Source organism: Lampetra fluviatilis, chromosome 44 (assembly GCF_964198595.1).
Source record: "Lampetra fluviatilis chromosome 44, kcLamFluv1.1, whole genome shotgun sequence".
In the NCBI taxonomy this organism is placed as follows: Eukaryota; Metazoa; Chordata; class Hyperoartia; order Petromyzontiformes; family Petromyzontidae; genus Lampetra; species Lampetra fluviatilis.
Window position 1 is genome coordinate 6,128,162 of NC_136318.1, and position 27,767 is coordinate 6,155,928.

The following is a 27,767-nucleotide window of genomic DNA, read 5'->3' on the forward strand; positions in this document are numbered from 1 at the left end:
TTGGCCAGAGATCCTCCGGCTGGGCAATTTCAACAATGGGCAATTGGTTTTAAAATCCCCTAACCCTCTCGTCCCACACACCCGCCCACCCACCCACCACCCACCAACCCACCCGCCCACCCACCAGCCCACCCACCACCCACCAACCCACCCACCCACCCGCCCACCCACCAACCCACCTACCCATACGCATGATATACGTTGAGCACGACCGGCGATCGGGATGGTCGCGTGGTAGCCAGGTGGCGGCGGTGGTGGCGGTGGTGGTGGCGGTGGTGGTGGTGGTTGTGGTGGCGGCGGTGGTGGCGGTGGTGGCGGTGGTGGTGGCAGCGGTGGTGGTGGCGGCGGTGGTGGTGGTGGTGGTGGCGGCGGTGGTGGTAGCGGCGGCGGTGGTGGTGGTGGCGGTGGTGGTGGTGGCGGTGGTGGCGGCGGTGGTGGCGGCGGTGGCGGCGGTGGTGGTGGTGGTGGTGGTGGCGGTGGCGGTGGTGGTGATGGTGGTGGCGGCGGATGGTGGTGGCGGTGGTGGTGGTGGTGGTGGTGGCGGCGGATGGTGGTGGCGGTGGTGGTGGCGGTGGCGGTGGCGGTGGTGGTGGTGGCGGCGGATGGTGGTGGCGGTGGCGGTGGCGGTGGTGGTGGTGGCGGCGGATGGTGGTGGCGGTGGCGGTGGTGGTGGCGGTGGTGGTGGCGGTGGTGGTGGCGGTGGTGGCGGCGGATGGTGGTGGCGGTGGTGGTGGCGGTGGTGGTGGCGGCGGTGGTGGTGGCGGTGGTGGCGGTGGTGGTGGTGGCGGCGGATGGTGGTGGCGGTGGTGGCGGCGGTGGTGGCGGCGGTGGTGGCGGCGGTGGTGGTGGTGGTGGCGGTGGTGGTGGCGGTGGTGGCTACGTTGCTGCTGCTGCACGTGACTGCTGTGACCCAGCGCTGTGGAGGCAGCAGCAGCATCAGCAGCGAGGATTGTATTGTATGTCTGTTGGACTTCTTTAGCACCGTACGTAACCAACCGTGCTAATCGGATGACAACAAGCTAAACACAAGCTAGAAAGCAGTTCTAATGGAATGAGTTTTAAATCTGGATTTGAAAGTGCATAGCTACAGTGGATACGTAATGTCGGAAGGAAGAGCGTTCCAGACGGCCACTGAAGCACATCTGAAAGCGCGCGATGCGGTAACCACCGTCTTTGTTCGATGGCCAGCCAAAATCCGCTGCTGCGAAGATGACCGGAGTTCGCCTGATGGTTTATGCTTCTTGACGAGATCAGCGAGGCATCGTGGTTCATTTGTGGCAAGCACTTTGCGTGTAAATTTCGATTTAAAGCTTTCGTGACTGCAGGGATTCATCTTCTTGGTTCTTTCGGTAAAGTCACGTAGAAGGGAAGTAATAAAATAATAAAAATAAAACATAATAATTAATAAAACATAATAATTATTATGTTTTATTTTTATTATTTTATTACTTCCCTTCTACGTGACTTTACCGAAAGAACCAAGAAGACTTTGCGTGTAATCAGCGTGACCTTACAATGTATTCGTTCGGCTACCGGAAGCCAATGCAGCTGGGCGAGCACCGGACGGACGTGGTTCAGATCTTCCAGCACCCGTCACGACACGTGCCAATGCATTGCCTACACGCTGTAGCTTTGCTCGTGTATTTTTTTCTTCCAGACGTCCCGTAGAGTCGTGGGTTGCAATGAACGAGCCTTGTCGAATACTCTGCAACACGCCAAAAGCTATGCTACACTCGGGTTGGTGGACCACCGCACACACAGATGTTGTTGTGAAACTTCCTTCTTGCCGTGGGTGGGCGTCGAAGGGGTTCAGTGCTACCCAGGCTGGTCAGGAGAAGGCGGTACAGCGAGTGTGGACTAATCGCCATCTGTTTCCATCTGTACGGAGACACAGTGTTGTTGTTGCTATTGCCTCCTCGCGCAAGGCGTGGATTTTCTCCGGGTGCTCGGATTTACTCCGCGCGTTAACACTCGTTATAATAAACACAATTCATCATTTATCGGCTCGAAACATACTCAAATATAAACGAAATATAGCAGCGGCAGGATCGTCTTGAAAAAGAGTCCAAGGACGTAGTGTGGCTTTCCTCGATGAATAAAAGAGTGTGGTAATGGGGTTAATGAGTGGGTGCTCCCATCTCTACCAGAGAACGTCTGGCCATTGTGAAAGCGAGAATGCCGAAATTGCCCTCCTCTGCGGGGAGCTGTCGAGGGCTCTCTCGAGCCGATGCCCCTTCCGGCAGTAGGGGCGCGAGCGGAGCAATTGCAGGGCTGCGCCTCTATCGGACGTGATCAGCTGATGCGCAGAAGCGAGATGTATTGCGGGATTGTGATGTCGACGGCACGGGGGAGGAGGCCTTCATCCAGCAGTGGAGAGAACCACCGCTGTTGGTCGCATACATCACGGGTGCAAATGAGAGGTGTTTACAGTACAAAAAAATATTAGTTTGGAGCATGGATTGACTTCATGCAACAGCAACATTTAAGTTGTTCTCAATGTACTGCAAGAAGGGCCTTTGTCTGAAACGTCGCGTGTTATATATATTTGTTATTTCAAGACCACCCCCAGTGTTATTGACGAATCTGTTGAGGTTTTTCGTTGTTGTTGTTGTTATTGTTACGTTTATGGCTAGGAGCGCCAATTAGTTTTAGCCTAGGGGCTCCCCTGTTGTCAGCTGTCCCTGTGCGGCATTAGGTGAACGCAGCACCCACCTGCCAGTGGACGTTCGTCTGCTAGAGTAAGAAGGGGGTGGGGAGGGGGGCCAGACGTTGCCACACTTTGGCAGATGTAGAGATGCGAGACAGGTCAGTCACGGGGGTCGTGGAGGATGAGACGATGGACAAGGGAGTTGACACCACGGGTGTCTGTAATCGAACTCCCGTCTCCAACATCCCGACTGTGAAAAATCCATTCCACATTGCCCTGACGGGAACGAGTCCGTAACCAACGGGCGGGCAGTCGCTGCCAAGTGACTTGAGAATCTCCAGCCACGGCTGCTGATTTGCAAAGTCAAAATCCGACTCCGTTAATCCACCCACCACCACCCAGAGTGAACCAGATTTACTGCTTTTTTACCTCTGGGATTAGGGCCTTGTGTGTGGGGGGGGGGGAGTTTGGGTGGAAGTGGGAGCATGTGATCTTGGTGGAGGGTGGGCGGGGGGTGGTGGATACGTGATGGTTGTGGCGGTGATGGTGGTGGAGGGTGATGATTTTGGATTAACACCACCAAGGATCGAGACTCAGGACCTCCAGCAAGCGGATTAACCTCACTGCATCCGTGTCAAGGACTCCAACTCCCATTTCTCAAGGTGAGTGGCCACAGAGACAATGATACCCCATGTAGCCCCGGACACGGCTGTTTGGGACAGGCGCTGTATCTTGTGTGCATTATAGGGTACCGTGTGTGGACGTATTGGTGCAGCGTAACAGACCGGTCCTCATTAAACAATCTGACGATGTCGCTGTTTGCCCTTGAGTGAGCCGCAGACACTCCATCAGAAGTTGCACTTTCGATTCAGCAGCTGCTTTCCCACTCGAAATTAATAGAGGGACCGTCCGATCCAAGTCTCTAAGGTTGGACACGAGGAGTCAAACCCGGCCTTTGGAACACGGAGCCAAGCCAATCGTCCGTCAGGCTGGGTGCTGCTATACGGCAGTGGTTCTTAACCCCTTTACTGCAGCCTTGGTTATCAATCGTATATTTTTGTTAAAATGCAATGTTAATTAATACATAGGTTTGATGATATAAAGTAGTTGTATTTGCGTGCCCCGTGCTTAATTTGCGTTCAGATTATTCACCTTCTAAACCAACCTGGCCATACTCTTAGTTCTTTCGGTAAAGTCACGTAGGTAAAAAATGAAATTAAAATTAATAAAAAATAAAATAATAAAATCACGACGTTTTGGAGGCAACACGCAAGTCTCCATCGTGATTTTATTATTTTATTTTTATTAATTTTTATTTCATTTTTTCCCTACGTGACTTTACCGAAAGAACTAAGAGTATGAATCCTTGCAGTCACGAAAGCTTCCAATCTAGAATCAACCTGGCCATGTCTCGCACCCCCAGAAAGGGCATCTCGCACCCCCAGGGGGTTGTGTGTACCCCCCCCGGTTAAGAAGAAGAATAGCCACTGCTCTACAGCAGCAGACTTTGAAGCCTTCGTGTTGAACCACTCGTGACATTTGTCTTCCGATCGCGCAAGATTTTCTGACGGGGGTTGCGAAACGTGGGGGGAAAAAAATGTAGCGATATTGGTTTTTTTTTACCGGCAATACGTTCATTTGGTTAACCATTGGGGAGCGGTGACGCAGTGGTTATCACAGCTCACCTTATAACCCTGCCGCATGAGTTCGATTCTCACTTAACATCAGAGGTGTAAGGCACTACCTCTTGAAGTACAAAGTACGAAAATCAATAACAATCCAATATTACTGTGTCTGAAATCCCTGTAATGTTCACGAGGACAACATAAGTAGATGATGACAAAATAAGGCGAGATGGACGTGGCTGGTTGTGTAAAAAGAAAAAAACTGCGGACTGTTCCCCGGCTGAATAAGAGCACTCTATAGAACCCATCGTGGCAATTCCTAATTTCACAGGTAAAATATGTGTCCACCTGACACATACAATTAATACAGGGACTCTTCTACTTACGAGTTAGGTTCCAGAGGTCTGTTCGTAAGTCGATTTGTTCGCAAGTCTAACTTTACTCCTGTCGATTCCAAACATGTTGTACGGCATGTACACTAAACACGAGGAGTGGCTTTAAAAGTTGTATAATCTCCTGTAGATGTAAATTCCACTGGTTCTTCATTTTATGCAGATGTAGATGCCACTTATTCTTCATGTTCTGCAGATGTAGATGCCACTTTTTCTTCATGTTCTGCAGATGTAGATGCCACTGGTTCTTCACGTTCTGCAGATGTAGATGCCACTGATTCTTCACGTTCTGTAGATGTTGATGCCACTGGTTCTTCACGTTCTGCAGATGTAGATGCCACTGGTTCTTCACGTTCTGCAGATGTAGATGCCACTGGTTCGTGATGTTCTGCAGATGTAGATGCCACTGGTTCTTCATGTTCTGTAGATGTAGATGCCACTGCTTCTTCATGTTCTGCAGATGTAGATGCCACTGGTTCTTCATGTTCTGCAGATGTAGATGCCTCTGGTTCTTCATGTTCTGCAGATGGAGATGCCACCGGTTCTTCATGTTCTGCAGCTGCAGATGCCACTGGTTCTTCATGTTCTGTAGATGTAGATGCCACTGCTTCTTCATGTTCTGCAGATGTAGATGCCACTGGTTCTTCACGTTCTGCAGATATAGATGCCACCACCATCTATTGCGCGGCGGTTGAACTTACGAATCTCTGTCCGAACAGGCAACTGGACATACGGACAGGTTTGTTCGTATCTCTGAAAGTACATAAGTCGATTGTTCGTAAGTACAGGAGTCCGTGTAAAGTTGTCACGTGAACAAACGTGCCAGTGTATTCCTGCCGGAGAGCAAATCACGACGTTTCACAATTGGGCGAGGACGTTTTAGCCGTTGGTTCCAACCGCCATCATCAGGCAAGTTTGCCAGAATTCTGAAAATGTCCTCCGGTCCCAGTGAGGAGCTCGCGTCTGGGCTCCAATAATTCCAAATGGTTCACACGGTGGAGCCGAAACAGACTGAGGGTTGGTTTCGGCAGATGCAACTCTGTCATGAAATCATTGTGTGGGGGGGGGGGGGGGCTTCTCCACAACCGACCAATGTGCTTGCCAGGAGAAAAAAAACCACATGGACCATCTCCTGAGATGCTGCGCAGCACCACGATGCTACTCCTCAAGATTTTGGCAATGTCAACGTCAGAAGCGGTCGCCTGCGCAGAATTTTGGTGAAAGATCCGTGCAGAGGTTGGACAGGAGGCACGACAAAGAAGAATGCCTTAAATAGGTGGTGGCGGTGATGTCATCGACGTATATAAATTATAGATGATCTCAGGCAAGATTCCACACATGCATCGTGAGCAGAAGAAATATATTTTTTAATAGATTAATCGACATTCCAGAGAACAAGCATATGACGTAATCGCAAGACATATGTGAGGATATTGCATACAAATTGAGGACACGTGTGTATGTATGTTGAACTTCTTTCTCATCGTACGTAGCCAACCGTGCTAATCGGAGGCATGCGTGTGTACACACATATATATATATAACTATGCAGAGAGTGAAATGACACAAGTGTAATTATTACCGTGTTTGTTATTGTCATGGAACGAAACATTCACGAAATCAACTGCCGCCATCTTGGTGGCCAGAGTCACACCGAACAACAAAATGGCGGACGCGACGTCACTGCCCGACTAGCGAAACGGCATCTTACGTTGAGTTTTACTGTGAACCGCTGGTTATCGTAAGTTTCCATTGCGTCGTATTTACATCCCTAAAAAAAGAACGTAGCACGAACACAAGCGGGTAGATGTGCGATGTTTCCCCATGCACGCGTGTACGTTGAACTTCTTTCGCACTGTACGTAGCCAATCGCGCTAATCGGAGGTGCAAGGGAAAGACAACAAACTAAACACAACAACAACCAGCAGTTCTAAAGAAATTAGTTCTCAATGTAGCATAATGGTATAGTAGTGTATAATAGTATAGTGTGCAGTCGTGTTGTGTGTAGTAGTGTATAGGGTAGTGTATAGTCGTGTAGTGTATAGTAGTGTATGTGTGTTGAACTTCTTTTGCACCGTACGTAGCCAACAGCGCTAATCGAAGGTGTAGAGGAAGGACAAACTGATACAACGACCAGCAGTTAAGAAATTAGTTCTCAATTTAGTATCGTGGCATAATGTATAGTAGTGTAGTGTACAATGGTGTAGTAGTGTAGTGTGTAGTAGTGTATAGGGTAGTGTATAGTATTCTTGGTTCTTTCGGTAAAGTCACGTAGAAGGGAAATAATAAAAAAATATTGATATTATTTTAATTTTAATAATATAATAAAATAAATATTATTTTATTATTTCCCTTCTACGTGACTTCACCAAAAGAACCAAGAATATGAATCCCTGCAGTCACGAAAGCTTTAAATCAAAATTTAGTGTATAGTAGTGTATGTGTGTTGAACTTCTTTCGCACCGTACGTAGCCAACTGCGCTAATCGTAGGGGGAAGAACAGAAGGAGTATTGGTTGTCCTCCTTGGGCAGGGGAAAATAAAAATGACGCTTTCACCGTGAGACGTGAGAGTTGTTTACCGAGAGACACGCACCGCGGATCGAGACAGGAGATACGAGAAGGAAGAAGAAGATGGAAGATGATGAGAGGTATTTTTAATTCATTTGGGACGCCACACGGAGAGATAGTAACACCGGGACATACGTTCAAAGAGACACGGAGACAAACATGAAATCAAACGTTTCCCCGCTAGCAAGCGCTCATTATTTTCAACCAAAGTTCACCGGGGAATGAGGCAGCTGGTCTCATTGCACGTACAGACGCACGCACGCAGCTAGCCAACTCCATCCACCACGAGAGGACTCTAAAAGTGGCTTTCAGGTGCACTCCAATGACGACCACAGCGCCGTGTCGCGTCTGCACAACTCTTTTAAAGTGTATCCCGCGGTTGTGTTTGGAGCGACACGAGGTGCTGTCAACACGCGTCACCGGCTCTCAAACCCTGAGCCAGGGGCTTGAAGCGTATTCCGTGACTTATCGATCTCGAGGAATCTTCGGTCCTCAAATTTCAGTCGCTATATCCCAGGACGCCGTTCCCGGTCCATCTCGCCGCGCTTGCCGCACCCCGACTTCTGCGCGAACTTGTTCGCAGGATTGTGCGATGAATATTGTACGATAATAAATTGCTTTTATTTTTTTTTCCGGCTGCTTGCGTTGTGGCCGAAACGTCGTGACAATTGTATTTTATTATGTTTTATTTTTATAATTGTATTATTATTTCCCTTCTACGTGAGAATTGTATTTTATTATGTTTAATTTTTATTTTTATTATTGTATTATTTCCCTTCTACGTGACTTTACCGAAAGAACCAAGAAGAGGAAAATAAATTGTTTTTTTTTGTTACTCTACCCGTGGTGAGTAGAGCCAAGGGAGCGACGCGCGGGGAACGAGAAAGGAACGGGAGAGGGAATGGAGGCCAGGAACGGAAGTCCCCCAAGACGGACAAAGAGGAGAGGGCGCGGCTCTCAGGATGAGCAACAAGAAGAGAGGAGGAGCCAGGTAGGAGAAGAGGAGGAGGAATGACTGGGTCAAGGTGTTAGGGTGGGGGAGGGGGGGTGAGAGGGTGGTGATGATGAGAGGATGGTGAGGATGATGATGATGAGAGGGTGGTGATGATGATGATGAGAGGGATGAGAGGGTGGTGAGGATGATGACGATGATGATGATGAGAGGGTGGTGAGGATGATGACGATGATGAGTAGAGGGGTGAGAGGGTGGTGATGATGATGATGATGAGAGGGATGAGAGGGTGGTGAGGATGATGATGATGATGAGAGGGTGGTGAGGATGACGATGATGATGAGAGGGTGGTGAGGATGATGATGATGATGAGAGGGTGGTGAGGATGATGATGATGATGAGAGGGTGGTGAGGATGATGATGATGAGAGGGTGGTGAGGATGATGATGATGATGAGAGGGAGAAGAGCGCAGGAAGGAGCGAGCGACAGTGAGCTGCATCACGGCGTCTGTTTTCACAGTGGGCGGTGGTGAGAGGGGGGGGGCAACACCGAAGTCACGTGACTTACGGGAGGCTCGATCTTATTTTGATACCTTCATACTCGAGTGGTGGTGCCCTACTTCGACAAGTCCTACTCCACAAGTCGATCGAGTGAGACGTTTTAGCCAATGGGTGCCTTTGAAACGAGAAGGAGATTTGGCGAACACGGAAACGGCGCGTGGCCCCGCGTCGCTCTCTGTCCCTCCGGCTGGAATTTGAGAAGAATAAGAAGAATAATAAAGAAAGAAATAAAAGAACGTTTCAAGCAGCGGCGCGCGATGTGACTCGGAGGACTCTGGCGGAGACGCGGAGACGCGGAGAGAGGTAACGATTACGACGAAGTACTGCCGAGACAAATTCCTCGATAGTGGTGGTGGCGGTGATGAACATTTGAGGTTATATTTCATTACGATATTGACACAGACAACACACACACTGGGGAGTGAGGGCGGTGTGTGTGAGGGGGGGGGGTATAACTCTAGGACATGAATCGGACTTGGTTGATGGTAATGAGCATCAATTTTTCTTAAGCCCAGTGTTTTTCACTAATTTTCAGAGAGGGAGTGGGGGTACTTTCGCCGACAAGATATTATCAGTGTGAGGGCCGCCACACATTTTGGGGTTTAACAGTAGCACGATGACGATGATGATGAGGAGTGTTGTCACGTGTTGTGTTGTGTATTGTCGGGGGCCGCACTAAAGGGCCACCAGGGGCCGCGCGACCCTTGCAACGAAGAACACTGGGATAGAGTGTTTCCCCCTCGCACGCACCGCCTTAGGTCACGGGGCACACCCCTATCCGCAGGACACCTCTACCCGGCAGCTCTGAATGCCACCAGCTAGCGGTCATCCGGCGGGGTAGCTGAAGGGGCGTGAGGGTTCTAGGAATCCCTGGGTACCAACAACAACAACAACAGCAAACAGGGATTGCCTTCCGTGTGACGCGACAAGCCGATGATTTACCGGGAGGTGGACGCGACTTTGGCTTTTAGTTAGTTCGCGTTGTTTTAACGGAGATTCACGACGCCGTTTGCTACAGCAAGAGACGCCGAATGGGCAGAGGAGGAGCAGGGTCATGGGGGCGGCTGACGAGAGATGGGAGACGCAATTCGCGACGGCGTGGCGGGGACCCCCGAGAGAAAGAGGGAGGAGGAGAAGGAGCGGACAGCGGAAGAAGAGGAGGCGGCGGTCACGGGACCAGCGGCGGGATGACATCGCAGTGGTCGCAGGGGACGACAGGACCCAGCAGCAATGCAGCCACGTGCCATGGCAGTGCGGCTTGGGGGGCTGAAGATGCTGCTGCTGGTGGTCATCATCATTCTGCCACTGCTGGCTGCTGAAATGGGATTCCCCCGACTCAGTATTCAAACTCAACCCTACCTCCCTCCCTCCATCCCTACCTCCCTCCCTCCCTTACCCCTTTCCCATCTCATATCCAGGAGGACAATCGCACAATGACAGCTCCGCTCATCGCCTTCACAAGAAGTCGCCGGCTGACGAATCTAACCGAGAACAACGCGGCCCAGGCCCCAATCCCCTCCCCCCAACTACCCACCCACCCCTCCCCTCGTCTGAAAAATAAGAATGAGTGTCGCCCTTTTCCTTCTGGCAATACAGCAGGAGGCGTCACGGCGTTCGGCAGACGCCCCCCGTGTCCCCTGCGCAGTGGCCGTTTAACCGCGTGCGGCACCGTCCGACAGGGGGGAGGGAGGGACGGAGCAGGCGTGGGTCCCTGCGTGCCCCCAGCGTCACGGTTAGCAAATCTGCCCAATTTGAAACATTTGTATTCGCAAAAACGACTTGGCGGTGGGTTACAGCGACGGCGACATCGCCCCGTCGTCGTCGCCCCTCGAACCTCCCCTGGCAGACTAACGCCCGCCTCGAGAGCCCGTGCCCTGTTCACCTTGTTGCCGCACAGGGGCAGCTGGCAACGGGCGATGGGGGTTGCTCCCAGAGCCAAAACGCCACGGTCGTTGCCGTCACACGGACGCGGTCCTAAAACGAAACGTTTGTGTTCGTCGCCGAAGTTGTTAATGCCTCCCCCCTCCTCCGCCTCCAGTAAGACCCCCATTCACTTAGACACACACACACACCCACATCCACCCCCCCAACTCTATCCCTCTAGTCTACCCTCCGACCCACCCTCCACCTGGATCTCCCCACCCCCCCCCCCCGTCCTCCTCCTCCAGGTGGTCGATCAGATCTCCTGGTCGTGGTGTCGTACGGACGCGTCTCAGGCGGGGGACACCTGGCTGGTGGACACGGAGGAGACCTCCGTCTTGCTGGTCGAGGCTCCCGAGTCATCGTCGCCCAGGGGATTCTTCCCGCAGCACAGCGTGGTGATCATGCAGTTGCGGAACTGCGTGGTGACGGGAGAGGGCAGACGTCGTCAAAAACCGTCGTCGTCCTCGTCGCCGGCGATGATTTTTTTTTCTTTCGGCCGTTGTTCGCATTTCGCAAAAGTCGTTTTCGGTGTTAAATGTCGATGTCGTTATTGGTGTCATCGCGAACAGCAGCAAAAGCAGCAGGTTGGTGCGTTAATAAGCAGTATTACCACCACCACTGTCAACACCATCAACAATAGCATAGCCGCCACCACCATCATCACCATCATCGCCATCGCCACCACCATCATCACCATCGTCACCACCACCATCATCACCATCATCGCCACCACCATCATCACCATCGTCACCATCATCGCCATCATCACCAACATTGCCACCACTATTACATCATTATAACCATCACCGATATCGCCGCCGCCACCAACATCATCATCATCACCAACATCGGCATCACCACATCGTCACCAACAAAGACAAAGATCCCCCGTATAGTCTTAACAGGCTGTAGGAGCAAGTGCTGTTTGCGAGCACCTATGAAGGCCGGCACAGCACACGAGGGGATGGGTGGCCAGCACCATTCCCGGCCGCCTTTTGTCTCCCGAGTGGCTAGGCTTACACACCGCACCTGGTACAGTGCTCATTTTAGGTTGAGTCGACCTTGGGGAGGCCCAGAACCGGCTCATAAAATCGTCACCGGTGTCGACCGCGAGCGGGAATCGAACCCGGGTCGCCGGGTTCGTGGCAAAGCGCACGAACCATTGAACTGCCACCACCAGCACCACCAAAATCATCATCACGACCAACAACAATAACCACCACCACTTGCAACAAAGTGCCGGTGACGTCACCACGGCTATCGTGCCAGGCTAGGTGCTCGCTGCTTGGCAGGAGGTCACGGGACAGACCCAGCAGGTGCCCCACGGGCGTGACCGACTTGAGACTTTGGGGCCGTCCATAAATGACGTCACGCGATTTTGGACGATTTTTGACCCCCCCCCTTTTCGTCACACGACGTCACAAAAAGTCAGACCCCCCCCCCCCTCAAATATGACGTCACAAAGCTCTGCCCCCCCCCTCCCCCAAATAAAATATAACATGCTTCAAATCGCTTTAAACTATTGACATTGTAGTGCGTATTTAATGTGGCGCTGTACCCTGATGTTGTAGGAGAAAACATTTATTAAAAAGTCTATTTAAGTAGAACGTGTTGTCTATATTTATTTAAAGTTGCGCATTTTGATGTGACGTCACATTTCTCAACCCCGCTCCCCCCTCGTCACACATCGTCACAAATATCTGACCCCCCCCCCCCTCCCAGGTGCGTGACGTCATTTATGGACGGCCCCTTACTGGCGGATGCACCGACTGTGCTCACCCCCCCCCCTTACTCGCCGTGCCAACTCGCCGTGCCAGCACCGTCGAGAACGGCGTCGCTCACCTGCTTGTTCATGAGGATGTAGATGACCGGGTTGTAGAGGGCCGAGCTCTTGGCAAAGAAGGCCGGCAGGGTCATGAACGTGGCGCCGAAGTCGGAGCCCTGGTGCGTGAAGATGTAGAAGGCCACGGACGCGTAGGGCACCCAGCACACGAGGAAGCCGATCACCATGAGCACCACCATGCGTGTCACCTCCTTCTCGGCCTTCTGCGTGGACGCTGACTCTTGCTGGGCCGCGGCAGCCTAAGAGAGGGGGGGGGGCAGGTTGGAGGGGGTCACGGGGTTAGAGTTGTCCAGGAACACGCTGCCACGGTAGCTCAGAGATGTGAAGTTCCGTGACCCGACTGGGCATCTGTGAAAAGAGCTTCATAGCTCATCGGATTCCTCCACTTGAAATAAACATTCTGATGACTGACTACCTTCGCTTCTATACAGGAGGTCGTGGGTTCGATACCGATAACCGACCCTGACGCCTGCTCTATATCTGGGGTTTGCGTGTCTCTCTCTCTCTCCACGTGGTCGCGTGGATTTTTCTCCGGGTCTTCTGGGTTTTTTTTCTCCCCTCCGGGCGAGGTGGTTGACTTCTCGTCACCGTCGTGGTGGATGCGGCTCCTGCCTCCACGCGGTTACTCAACCTCGAGGAGGGAGGAACCACAGACGAGCGGGGAGGTAGCAGTCAGGCAGCAGTAAGCCGGCACAACATTCACCCACCCCCCCTTCCCAAGCTCTGTGGTCCTCTACATATTGCGGTATAATCGTCCGATAGGTGTTACAATGTGGGAGGAAACCGGAGAAAACTGGGGGGAAACGCCGGGTGTTAGCAGCGTTGCCGGATGGCGCTAGTGCGGGCCCTGTAGCATGATGTTATAAAGGGGCCCTACATAAACAAAAACGCGTAAATATTAAAACACAAACTTTTAGCTTGCATAGTAAAGTAATTGTATTTTTTCATTTGCTACACAGCCAGATAATACGATCAATTGCTAACCTTAAACACCCAGTCGTTCACGAAAGTTGAAGGTGGTATAGTACTATAGTAATAGAGCAAGTGCAGAATCACTGAACCCGAATTGACAGCTTGGAAGCATTTAGCGCGGGGCCCTTGAAAGTGCAGGGCCCGTAGCTTGTGTAGCTACTACACGTGTAGCTACTACATGTGTAGCTACTTTTGTTCTTAGGATAGCATCACGCTATCCCATACAGACGGAAAAGGTGGAGTCCACATTTTCTGTAGCGCCCTCTGACTTGTGTTGCACACTCGAAATGAAAGACGTGGGCAGGTGCTCCAAATCGAGGGCAAGCACATTGATTGTGGTCAATATTAATCTTGTGAAGAACAGCACCGTCACTCTGTAAAATGCAACAGCACGTGTGTTACAACCAGCATTGCTCCCGAGTCGCCATTAACCACGTGACTGGTATATCCGCGCGGTCATTCAATAACCCTGCCAGCCACCTACAGGCCCGATTCAGTCATCTCATGCTGCTGTACACACACCCATTGATGCACTGCACAGCACATCAGGACTTTCACAGAACCACACTTTACTCCCTTGCTGCTGCACAAGGACATCATTAAAAGAGTGATCCATTCCTAATGTGCCACACTTGCCAGGGCTATAGTTCGTACTCGAAGCCAACAGGAATGGAGTTTCACAACATCTGTGTGTGATCCAGCATCCCCCGTTGCTGCCCCCACAGTGCCGGACCCTGCGTGTGTACGTACGTTGATTTCGCAACGTAGGTACCCATCCGTGCTTATTGGAGGTGCGGGTCACAGGTCACGTGCGTAACCACCGCCCAGCACGTGACCCAATCAGACTCATCAGAACGTTCATTTATTCTTGCAGGAGGAAGAGCTATAAAGATAGTTTTCATAAATATCTGACAAAAGATTTTTTTTCATAAATATCTTGACTTAAAGCTTTCGTGACCGCAGGAATTCATATTCTTTGGGTCTTTCGGTAAAGTCACGTAGATAGATTCAAATTAATAAATAAAAAACCTGACGTTTCGATCACAACACAAGCGATCGTCATCCTCCTGATAATACATGTTAACCTATCCACGTGACTTTACCGAAAGACCCAAAGAATAGAATAATAAAAATGCAATTTATAACGCGCGCAAATTTTCGGACGTAACGGCCGCAACTCAATAGAATTAACCCAGCATGAGCCCCAGTCTCGCCGGATCTCAGAAGCTAAGCAGGTCTGAGCCTGCCCATTTGTCTTGAACGGGAGATCGACCGCCGGTGCATGAAACACGTGCGATTACGCCCGCAAATGTACCCCACCCTTCGCTGGCCAGAATGGTGAAGTATGGTCAAAGGGTATGGCCAAACGTGTGCTCGAACAACACCCCACCCCACACCCCACCCACCACTGGTAAAGGTGTCGTGACAACCGGGGAAACGAGTGGCATTGCCCCGTCTAAATTGCGAAGTTAAACAGTCAAATTGTCATCGTTGTGGGTTTGACTCTCCCACACACACCGGGTGTGCTGAAGCAGTCACTACTAACTGGTGGTGGTTTTAACGGCACGACACTTAATTCCACGCGATCTTACCCAACAACAACAAACACATTAATTGCGAATTACTCTTTGGTTCTGTCGGTAAAGTAAGGTAGAAATAAATTAAGTAATAATAGAATGCGACGTTTCGATTGCAACACAAGCAAACCATCGTCGGGTACAAATGAATGAGAAAACAAACGTAGTGAAGTCACGTAGAAGGGAAATAATAATAAAATAATAAAAATATAAACCAATAGAAGTCACGTAGAAGGGAAATAATAAAATAATAATTTAATAAACTATTTTATTGCTTTATATTTTTAGAAGGGAAATACTAAAATGATAAAAATTGAAAACAATACTATTTCATTGTTTTATATTTTAGAAGGGAAATAATACAATAATCAAAATAGAAAACAATACTATTTCATTGTTTTATATTTGTATTACTTTATTGTTTGCCTTCTACGTGACTTTACCGAAAGAACCAAGAATATGAATCCCTGCAGTCACGAAAGCTTTAAATCGAAACTTAAAAACTTAGTAAACTCGGAAATATATTGCAGTCGAACATATAGAATCGGCCGACACCACAGTCAACACCCCGCCCGGTTGATTAGCTTCGAATCTCGTTTAATTCATTCTGAAGTCTAACACTGCCCCCCAGTGGCGAGATTGCGCAACTTATTAACCAGTGGCGTTTAACCTAAATCGTAAAACAATTTACAATGTGAATACACACATACATCGGGATTTGACGAAACAAAGTGAGTTGTTTCTAGATTTGAAGCTTTCGTGACTGCAAGGATTGATACTGTTAGGTTTTGTCGGTAAAGTCACCCTGGTAAAAAAATAAAATTTTAAGTTAATAAAAGTAATAATGGAAATAAAATAAAATAAAAATAATATTACTTTTATTAACTTTTAATTTTATTTTTTACCTACGTGACTTTACCGAAAAAACATAACAGTATAAAGTGAGTTGTACTTACGCGCCCCTGTGCTCAATTTGTGTTCCGACGATTTACCTTCAAAATACAAATCCACCCCCCACAAAGGGCATCTCGCAGCCCCAAGTTAGGAGTCACTGCTCGACGGCAAAACTCTGCAACCTGCGTCTCTGTAAGAGTGCAGCGCGGCTCTTGAAATTATCTTCTTGTTATTTTGGTTGCCGACCCCTGACCATGGAAGTTCAGTTCACCATGGATGTCCAGTTCACCATGGAAGTCCAGTTCACCATGGAATTCCAGTTCACTATGGAAGAACCAGATCATCATGGAAGTCCAGTTCACCATGGAAGTCCAGTTTACCATGGAAGTCCAGTTCACCATGGAATTCCAGTTCACTATGGAAAAACCAGATCACCATGGAAGTCCAGTTTACCATGGAAGTCCAGTTCACCATGGAATTCCAGTTCACTATGGAAGAACCAGATCACCATGGAAATCCAGTTCACCATGGAAATCCAGTTCACCATGGAAGTCCAGTTCACCATGGAATTCCAGTTTTCCATGGAAGGACCAGATCACCATGTAAGTCCAGTTCACCATGGAATTCCAGTTCACTATGGAAGAACCAGATCATCATGGAAGTCCAGTTCACCATGGATGTCCAGTTCACCATTGAAGTCCAGTTTACCATGGAAGTCCAGTTTACTATGGAAGAACCAGATCACCATGGAAATCCAGTTCACCATGGAAACCCAGTTCACCATGGAAGTCCAGTTCACCATGGAAATCCAGTTCACCATGGAAGTCCAGTTCACCATGGAAGTCCAGTTCACCATGGAAGTCCAGTTTACCATGGAAGTCCAGTTCACCATGGAAGTCCAGTTCACTATGTAAGAATTAGATCACCATGGAAGTCCAGTTCACCATGGAAGTCCAGTTTATGTTGTAAGCCCAGATTACCATAGAAATCCAGTTCACCATGGGCAGGGATCAGCACCCTGTGGCCCCACAGCCGCATGCCGCTCGCTAAGGACCACTTCGTGACCGTTACTCATTAAGGACCACGTCATCCCGTATTCACGATGCAATGCGGCTCTTGAAAAATATCGAGATTTTTTTTTGGTTCACCAAATTTGAAAAAAATTAACCCGTAAAAACAAAGTTTTTCACTCTAAATCCTTTATATGCGTGGCGGCTAGAGTCCTCTCGTCCTCTGGCTTGAGATGGCTGCCACATATGGGTCAGATGATTGTCTGCCACCATTAAGCAATTGGTAATTAAATATAAAAACAAATTACCAAAAAAGTGTAAAATTTTGGAAAAAATTTTCACGAAAATAAATTGTCACGCACAACGAGTCTGTGTGCAAAATGTCAGCTCGATTGGATCACGGGAAGTGGGTTAAAAAACGACCGAAAGATGTGCACGGTCGTAAGCAAGCAAGCAAGCACGCAAGCACGCAAGCAAGCAAGCGAACTTAATATAAAGGATTTTAAAAAAATTGCCGCTTCTTGTTGTTTCGGTTGCCGACCCCCTGGTGGAAAGGAAGCGGCGATTAATCGATTATCATCCACGACTCTGTTGGGATACGCGCATCGAATCGCGCGTGTGTCAACGTGAGTGTGTCCGTCTGTCCGACTAATGGTCTGTTGTATAATTGTCAAGTCAACCAGTGTGTCCGCCCGTCTCTCCAATCGCCGTGTGTGTGTGTGCATGACTCAGCCTCAAAAGGGGTACCTGGTGCCAAGTCTAAACATCGCTACCGGGGAGACAAAGGCGGCCGGGCGTGGTGTTCACCACCCACCCCCTCGTGTGCCGTGCCGGCCTTCATAGGTGCTCGCTAACAGCACTTGCCCCAACAGTCTGTTAAGGCTATACGGGGGAGCTTTGTCTTTGTACGTCTGTCTCTCTCCATAATAAAGGTTTTTGGGTTATATCGCGTCAGTATGAATGTGTCATATCCCTCCACCACCCGACACAGCCAATTAGTAAGGGATGTGTCACGTTAACAAAACGCCAATTAGTGACTACTTCCGCCCATTAAAACCCCTTGCTTAATTGGCCGTATCGGGCGGTGGAGGGTTACGACACATTTATATAGTGATAGGTTTATACCCTTTCAACTGGTACAAAAACTGACACCTTTATACAAGGCATCATGTTTGCAATAACCACAACACAAGCAGTCAAAATGCAAACAACAATAATCAACTCTGATGATGATAATGATATGCACTGTCCTTGATGATAATGATATGCACTGTCCTTCAAGGACAGTGCATATCATTATCATCATCAAAGTTGTTTCTTTTTGTTTGCATTTTGACTGCTTGTGTTGTGGTTATTGCAAACATGATGCCTTGTATAAAGGTGTCAGTTTTTGTACCAGTTGAAAGGGTAAAAACCTGTTACTATATTTTGCCACTGGTAAAGGAGATGTCTCATAATGTAAATGCTTACCCCGAGCTCTCAATACTTTGATAGTGCGCTGTCTTTGAGTTGTGCGCCTTTTGGCATCATCTGGTCCAACACCAATGGAGACTAGGCTCTAAGAAAAGCTGTCTCGGGTGTGGACCAATCAACTTCAAGGACAGTGCATATCATTATCAAAGTTGTTTCTTTTTGTTTGCATTTTCACTGCTTGTGTTATGGTTATTGCGAACATGATGCCTTGTATAAAGGTGTCAGTTTTTGTACCAGTTGAAAGGGTAAAAACCTATCACTATATTTTGCCACCGGTAAAGGAGATGTCTCATAGGACACATGTATACTCACACGATCTAACCCAAAGACCTTGATTATGAACAATATAGGGTGTGCGAAAGCCTGCTACGTGTTAAACTGTCTCTCTCTCTCTCTCGTCCGTCTGTGGGTTCCACGTACCTCCTTGACTGTGCACAGCAGGCGCCCGTAGCAGAAGAAGATGATCACGAAGGGGACGAGGAAGTGAACGACGAACATGTAGACCACGTACGACTCGTTGTTGAAGTTGGGGTTCATCGTGTAGTAGTCGGGCCCACAGGAGCACTGCATTCCTTCCGGTAAGTACCTGACATCCATTCATTCATTTCTACATTAGTGCATTCCTTCAAGCATGAACCTGCCATCCACATTAGTGCATTCCTTCAAGCATGAACCTGCCATCCATTCATTCATTTCTACTTTAGTGCATTCCTTCCGGTATGTACCTGACATCCATTCATTCATTTCTACATTAGTGCATTCCTTCAAGCATGAACCTGCCATCCACATTAGTGCATTCCTTCAAGCATGAACCTGCCATCCATTCATTCATTTCTACTTTAGTGCATTCCTTCCGGTATGTACCTGACATCCATTCATTCATTTCTACATTAGTGCATTCCTTCAAGCATGAACCTGCCATCCATTCATTCATTTCTACATTAGTGCATTGCTTGAAGCACGATCCTGCCATTGATTAATTCATTTCTACATTAGTGCATTCCTTCAAGCATGAACCTGCCATCAATTCATTCATTTCTACATTAGTGCATTCCTTCCGGTAGGTACCTGACATCCATTCATTCATTTCTACATTAGTGCATTCCTTCAAGCACGTACCTGCCATTTATTCATTCATTTCTACATTAGTGCATTGCTTCAAGCATGAACCTACCATCCATTCATTCATTTCTACATTAGTGCATTCCTTCAAGCATGTACCTGCCATTGTTTCATTCATTTCTACATTAGTGTATTGCTTCAAGCACGAACCTGCCATCCATTCATTCATTTCTACATTAGTGCATTCCTTCAAACATGAACCTACCATTGATTAATTCATTTCTACATTAGTGCATTCCTTCAAGCATGAACCTGCCATTGATTCATTCATTCCTACATGAGCGCATTCCTTCCCAGAGGTACGTGCCATTGATTTATATTGTTTGTGAATACATTCCTTCTGGCAGGTACCTGTCATTCATCCAGTCCTTCCGTGGATTCATTCATTAATTAATGTCTTCACTCAATGAATCATTCATTCTAAAGTGCATTCCTTTTGGCAGGTACGAGTCATTCATTAACGAGCGCATTGAGTCATTCGTGCGTGCAGTTATTCATTCCCCCATTCAGTCATCCTGACACGGGTACCTGCCAGAATGTTGTCATCCTACGTGGGGGATGCGTTCCCGAAAGGTGCGGCGACGAATACTGAAACGCCGTCGATCGAAGCGGTTTACAGGGTTGATAGGCGTCCCTCTGGTCTAACACCGCTTTGAGACGAGGCTCAAAAGAAAGCCATCTCTGGTGTGGACCAATCAGTTTCAAGGACAATGCCTTTATTAATCAGAGTACGTTTTTTGTTTGCATTTTGACCGCAAGTATTGTGATTAATGCGAGACGTGATTCCTTGTAAAAAGGTTTCATTTTGGTGTTTAAACAACTTAACACAGCTGTTTTGTTGCCAGATAAAAGGGGGGAAACCTATTCTCAGTAGTACTAGTAGTTAGCGGTGGTGGTGGGCGGTGGTGGTGGTGATGGTGGTGGTGGTGATGGTGGTGGTGGTGGTGATGGTGGTGGTGGTGATGGTGGTGGGCGGTGGTGGTGGTGATGGTGGTGGTGATGGTGGCCGGTGGTGGTAGGCGGTGGTGGTGGTGATGGTGGTGGTGATGGTGGTGGTGATGGTGGTGGTGATGGTGGTGGTGGTGGTGATGGTGGTGGTGATGGTGGTGATGGTGGGCGACGGTGGTGGTGGTGATGGTGGTGATGGTTGTGATGGTGGGCGGTGATGGTGGTGAAGGCGGAGAGGCGACGGATTTCCGATTGCGAGGGTGGGTGGGGGAACGCAAATCGCGTTAGCGGCCTCTTTAAATCGAGATCGGGGACCTCTCATTGCGTTGGGACCTGCTCTCTTCGCTGTGTTTAGTTTGTTGGCCTTACCCCCCCCCCCCTCGGACACGCTACGGCGAACGCCGATGGCTACGTGCGGTGCAGGAAGACGTTCCACGCAGAGTGTGCGCGCACAATGTGAGGACGTTATTTGCAAAACGACGTACAGTCGTACACGGCGTCATTGCAATTTTGGTTTATTCAGATTCTATACGCTCTGGTTCTTTCGGTAAAGTCACGTAGGTAGAAAAAATAAATAAAAATATAAATCACGACGTTTCGAGCGCAACACAAGCGGTCGTCCTCAGGCGGAAAATAATAATAATTTATGGTTATAAATAACCTCTTGTTGTAACTACAGGCAGTCCTCTATTTACGATGGAGATGCGTTACGACGACCCCATCGTAAGTCGAACATATCGTAAGTCGAAGATGGCCTAGCCTACCCAGGAGTCTTAAAGAATGGTGATGATTTAGCAAAACAAAGCAATTTACAGTACAGTACTGTATAAACTATATACCGTATGTATTTATGAATTACAAAACTGTATTGCACAGTAAAATGTATAGTAAAAAAACAAGGTAAATTCTTAGCCTACCTATATGAACTGCAATTTAATAGAAAGTTTTTTCAGGAAACAATCCTATCTGCTATAAAAAAAAAAAACTTTTAACAACATGCATTGAACGTAGCGTATCGTGGTAACCTTAAAATGAAATCGCTAAAGCTACGTATATCATACATACATTGAACGTATCGTAACGTATCATATTGTACTGTACCCACCAAGATTCTGTCCGTCGTCTGCAAACTTGAACGATGTTAGGTTGTTGATGGCAATTTTGTCGTATAGCCATCGTAAGATCGAAATATCGTAAGTCGGACCCCATCGTAACTCGGGGAATACCTGGATATTTAACTTCTTGATGTAACAGCTGTCTCACTGGTCCAGCAGTTTCACTACTGGGCTATTTTATTTCCCGCGTGAGAACGACCGCTTGTGTTGCGATCGAAACGTCGTGATTTATTTTATTTTTTGTTTTATTTTTCTACCCACGCGACTTTACCCAAAGAACCAAAGGGTATGGATTCCTGCTGTCACGAAAGCTTCACATCAATATATTCAGATCGTGTCGATTACATTGCTGCTATTAATTTCCACACGGCTATCATTTGTGACGAAGTCGCTTCTGAAAAGCAAGCTAATAGCCCAGTGGGCTTTACCTGGTAAAGATTAAAAAAACATTCATAATATAGTTTTTCCCTTTTTTCTGGCCACAAAACTGAAACATTTTTACAAGGATTCATGTCTGCATTAACCACAATACTTGCATTCAAATGCAAAAAAACACTATGATAATACATGCATTTTTCTTGGTTCTTTCGGTAAAGTCACGTAGAAGGGAAATAATAAAATAATATTAATATAAAAAACAATACATATTAAAACAACATTTATTGTTTTATATTTATATTACTTTATTATTTCCCTTCTACGTGACTTTACCGAAAGAACCAAGAATATGAATCCCTGCAGTCACGAAAGCTTTCAATCAAAATTTCATACATGCATTGTCCTTGAAACTGATTGGTCCACACCAAGGGACGGCTTTCTTTTGAGCCTCGACCCAATTGGTGCTCGACCAGAGGATGCCAAAATGCGTACAGCTCAAAGACAATGCACCACTGTTGCCAGAAAAAGGGGAAAAACCCTATTATTATATTTTGGTACTGGCAAAGGAGGTCCAATGATAAGAAAACATTGTTAAGTTGTATGTGTATATTTCTCTTTAATTATTTAGCTACCTCTCCTATTTCCTCTGCTATCCTATCGCGTTGTTGTGTATTGTCTGTGCCCTTGACTGGACATCTGTGAAAAAGAGCTTTGTTGCTCATCGGATTCCTCCGGTGTGAAAACATTTTCTGCTTCTGATTGTGGGCACTGTGATTGTGACCCCTTGCGGAGATCAGAATGAGCTACTACGTGGGAGGAGACTTGTGCCGAGTGACCTGCAGCACATCTCAAAACATCACTCGACATTCCGTGCAAAATGTAGATCGTACGTGGTCGTATCGTCACATTGCTATTGACACAAACCCAGCGCTCGAATGCGAGTATGCGGGTCTTGTGTGTTTAAGTCTATTTGTTCTCGATGTAAGCCTAAGGGTGTCCACGTAAGACTTGCCATCTCTATGCAAGACTTTGGTTTTGTTCTAGTCTATTGGACTGTATGTAAGTCTATGGGACCCTATGTAAGTCTAAGGGACTCTATGTAAGTCTATGGAACTCCATTGTAAGTCCAGCTGGCATGGAAACCCTACAACTCCACCTACAGCGAAGACCCGCGCTTCGATCCCCTATTATGTGCGTACGTTGAACTTCTTTCCCACCGTACGTAGCCAACCGCGCTAATCGGGAGGTGCGCGCGGCGAAGGACGACGAACTGAACACACAAAAAGCAGCTTTCAAAGAAATGACCAGTGGGACAACCGGCCTGCACACTCGAGATCCACACTCATCTCCTCCTCCACCTCCTCCTCCTCCTCGTCCTCACCTGGACCAGCCGACGAGGGGTGGAGCCGCACAGGACATCGCCATGATCCAGGTGAAGGCCACCCCCATGATGGCGTGGGTGTTGCCGAAGCGAAAGTTGCCCATGGGTTTGCAGATGACGATGTAGCGCTCAATGGCCAGCACCACGAGAGACCAGAGAGCCACCTCGCCTGCCCCGCACACAACAGACAAAGTGTCGCCTCGGGCAGACTCTCAGGGGCAAGTGCTGTGAGCGGGTAGCACCACCCGGCATTATGGCCAGGGTGGCACGCCAGGGAGTGGGAGAGTCGTTGACACGTTTGACTCCCGAAGTGGCGACGTTTACGCATTGCTCCAGGGTACTCGTTTGAGGCTGAGTTTACCTAGGGGAGGCCCACGACCGGTTTAGATAATCGTCACCGGTGGTGGCCGTGAGCGGGAATCGAACTCCGGCCACCGGGTTCGTAGCGCAGCGCGCTACCGCTTCCCATACATAATACAGACAAAGATCCCCCGTATAGCCTTAACATACTTTTGGGGCAAGTGCTGTTAGCGAGCGCCTATGAAGGCCGGCACGGCACACGAGGGAATGGGTGACCAACACCACGCCCGGCCGCCTTTGTCTCCCCATTGACGATGTTTACACACCGCACCAAGTACTCATTTGAGGCTGAGTCGACCTAGGGGAGGCCCAGGACCGGTTCAGATGATGGTCACCGGTGTTGGCCGTGATCGGGAATCGAACTCCGGTCACGGGGTTCGTAGCTAACCGCTCCACTACCGTTCCCCCATACAACACATACAATGGTCACAACCTACACACACCCATATACGTTCAGTCCCCAGGTCCCTAGTGTAAGCCTTCAACGGCGTTGGAGGAAGATGCTTAAAGCTGCTCCCCATTAATTCTAGATTTGAAGCTTTCGTGACTGCAAGGATTCATACTCTAAGTTCTTTCGGTAAAGTCACGTAGGTAAATTTTTTTTTTTAATAAATGAAAATAAATGAAAATAAATCAATTAAATCACAATTTAATGATTTAATTGATTTATTTTATCAAGAAGGGAGGCGCCGTGCTTTCCAGACGGGTGTCGCCCGCCAGTTACGCAGCGATGTTTACGTTTCTCCGTGTAATCCCAAGCGGGTAATACATAACTGGTGGCTCAACATTCAAGGGGACCTTTTTGCGTGCATTGTTTTGAACGCCACGGCACCGGTGGTATATTGGACCAGTGCGGCAGCGGGCCAGATTCGAACCTCCACCGCTGAGCCACGGCACAATCCCCCCACCCTCCCGGGCTGATCCGAACCCAACACCAGAATCAGAAATCATAATATGTATTTATTCCTGGAGGAATCCGGGTGAGCTACAACGCTGCCTAAGGTGGCGGCGATTACTTTTGCGTACCGTACCGGCGATGGATTTAATGCTGCGAATAGCACGAGCGCATTCCCTCCTCCTTAGCAAACCATCGCGTCTCAAACGGGTGTCACACAATTGGGGGAAGCGGTGACATTGACGAGACCTCAGGGGTTGGCGTTACAGACCGACAAGTTAAACGTGGTGCCTGAAAACGCGACGCAAATCGTCGTTCACACCGTGTCCCTTAACAAGGGGGGAGGAACATATCTTCTTGGTTCTTTCGGTAAAGTCACGTAGAAGGGAAATAATAAAATTATAAAAATAAAACATAATAAAATAATTCTCACGACGTTTCGGGCACAACGCAAGCAGCCGTCCTCAGGTGAAGACCAGGTCTGTCGGGGAGACAGCGTCATTCAGACGCCGAAACGTCGTGAGAATTGTATTTTATTGTTTTATTTTTATTATTTTATTATTTCCCTTCTACGTGACTTTACCGAAAGAACCAAGAAGATGCATCCCTGCAGTCACGAAAGCTTTAAATCGAAATTTAATGGGGGAACATGTCACAGGCGATGTTTGGAGGGCGATGGTTCTTCTTCATAACAATGCCCAGAACGTCATCTGTTAAAGCACATTGTACTGTGAACGAGAGCCATTGCTCGAGACCTCACCGATTGCGTACTTTTATTTTACTTTAAGACCGCAGTGTTATTATTGACGGATGTCCATAAGAGTTTTTTGGGGGGCGGTTTGATCGCGTAAATATATAAATGTGTCGTTAAACCCGCCACCACCCGACACAGCCAATTACTAAGGTTTTGGTTTACTCTCCAACACACCGGTGTGCTGTACTAGTAACGAATTGCAATGTTTTGTTTACGTGACAAACCTTAATAATTGTCTGTGTCGGATGGTTGCAGGTTTAACGACACATTTATATTAATCGATCTACCCCCCTCCCCCCGCAAAGAAAAAAAATCTGAATTATGGATGATATTGGTCGCGCAAGCCTATGACGTGTTAAATTGACGTATATGTTGAGTTGTTTGGCCATTAGATTGTGTTTGTGCACCGCTGCCAACGCAGCAGTAGCAGCAGCATCATCCACGTGTCACAAATATCTGGTGCGGTCTCAGGATCTTACAAAGATAAATATCTCCCCGTATAGCCTTGACAGACTGTTGGGGCAAGGGCTGTTAGCGAGCACCTATGAAGGTTGACACTGTGGCACACGATGGGAAGGGTGGCCAGCGCCCACGCCCGGCCGCCTTTGTCTCCCCAGTACTTATTTAAAGCTGAGTCGACCTAGAGGAGGCCCAGGGGCGGTTCAGATAATCGGGACTGGTGTTGGCCGTGAGCGGCAATCGAACTCCAGTCGCCGGGTTCCTAGCGGAGTGCGCAAACCACTGCACCACCGCTCACCACACACTAAACTATAAAACTAAACTATTTATAATTGACCAGGTAAGGCCCACTGAGCTATATATCGTTCTTTTCAGAAGCGACCTGGCCACAAATGTTAGCTCAACGAAGTGGCTTGTCGCGTGGAAAATTATTAGCAGCCAAATACTCTAAAGGCACGTCTATTACACTGGTCAACACACTTTTTCTGGCATGAGGTATTCCATCGGTTTTAAGGTAATTTTGGGGTGCTGATTCCAAATCTGGCATGAGTTTTTGTCTATCACATCAGGTTTTTGAGATATCAAATATTGCATTTTCAATAAAAACTGCAGAAGAAAAATATTAAATGAAAGTGGATATCTACATAAAATTATATTATAAACACACTATCCTAAACATACAGCACCATATTTTAACACTAAAGCAGTCACTGACTCGCAACAACTTGCAATCATAAGTGACAGAGTTAATTTCGGGTAAAATCAATGAAAATGGGGTATGCCGATAGCATGAAAATGATGTGATAGAGCAAATCTGAGATCAGATTTGGAATCAGCACCCTGAAATTAGTCTAAAACAGCTGCAAAAGTCCAGGCCAGAAAAAAATGTTTTTTTTTGGTTGACCAGTGTTATAAATGTGGAGGGAAAAACTGGAGAACCCGGTTAAAACTCCACGCGACCATGGAGGAGAGACCTTCGAATATACAGCAGCAGCAGCAGGCGTCGGAGTTGGGATCGAACGCACGACCTCCTGTATACCTGGCGAGGTATTTAACATCTCACCACCCGCGGCACACACACACGCGCACACACACACAATGCCAACACACAACTTCGATGGCCCATTGCGGACCCCACGTCCTTACCGCCCAGAGTGGCGAAGAAGCCCTCGATGCTGCACATGGTCGGGCCGAAGACGAAGTAGCCGTTCATGGAGCTGTACATGGTGAGGGTGAAACCGAAGAGGACCATGAAGAGGTTGGCCATTGCCAGGTTGAGCAGGATATAGTTGAGCGACGTCCTTAGCTTCTTGTGTTGCACCGTGACGAACAGGGTGAGGAAGTTGACCGGGAAGCCCACAAGGATGAGGAAAAACATGTAGGCAGCCAGAGCCGAGTATTTCCATGGCTCGGCGAGGTAGTACTGGGGGTATTCGAACGGACTACGGGCCAGGCCCGTCTTGTTCGAGAAGGGAACGTAAAAGTTGTCTCCCTCTGTGCCGTTCATGGTGGCTGATTTGGCGAGGGCTCCGAATGGCACAAAATTTGCGCGAGATTATTTAACGAGCCCCGTGCGTCTAATCGTCGGTTAAATTCGTCTTTTGATACAAGTTGATAATGGGTCGTGGAAAACGGTGGTGGTGGTGGTGTGTTTGTTGGTGGCGTGGTCGAGGTTGTGTTGAGGAGTTTTGGTGGCCCGGTTTACAAAGTTTGAATCGATATGACAATGGTAGTGGTGGTGACGATGTTAATTAACGATTGTGAGTTGACAATTTTATCTCGCCCGCTTTTACCAAGAGTGAGAGGTGTGTGTTAGTGCTTGTGAAATAACGGATAGGTGTTTATTGAAATAGGTGCTCGCTAACATAATTGGCTCACAACAATCTATAATAAGTCTGCACAATGTCGGTAGGTGGT

The 27,767-nt window shown here is 48.2% G+C and overlaps 1 protein-coding gene across 1 annotated transcript; it reads right to left on the minus strand.

The window, feature by feature from the left end:
• Positions 1–10,920: 10,920 nt before the first annotated feature.
• Positions 10,921–27,366, minus strand: RHO (rhodopsin). The gene is made up of 5 exons (XM_078876379.1): positions 26,997–27,366; positions 23,383–23,551; positions 18,859–19,024; positions 12,512–12,751; positions 10,921–11,084 (listed from the first exon to the last, which is right to left on the minus strand). The coding sequence occupies exons 1-5, from the start codon at positions 27,355–27,357 to the stop codon at positions 10,959–10,961; spliced, it is 1,062 nt and encodes a 353-aa protein (XP_078732505.1). The 5' UTR covers positions 27,358–27,366; the 3' UTR covers positions 10,921–10,958.
• Positions 27,367–27,767: the final 401 nt, after the last annotated feature.

Coding starts and splice junctions, on each gene's coding strand:
- RHO (XM_078876379.1), bottom strand. CDS start 27,357: ATGAACGGCACAGAGGGAGACAACTTTTACGTTCCCTTCTCGAACAAG. Junction 19,025..23,382: donor CCCCTCGTCGGCTGGTCCAG/GTGAGGACGAGG, acceptor AATGGATGTCAG/GTACTTACCGGAAGGAATGC. Junction 12,752..18,858: donor TGCTGTGCACAGTCAAGGAG/GTACGTGGAACC, acceptor CCCCTCTCTTAG/GCTGCCGCGGCCCAGCAAGA.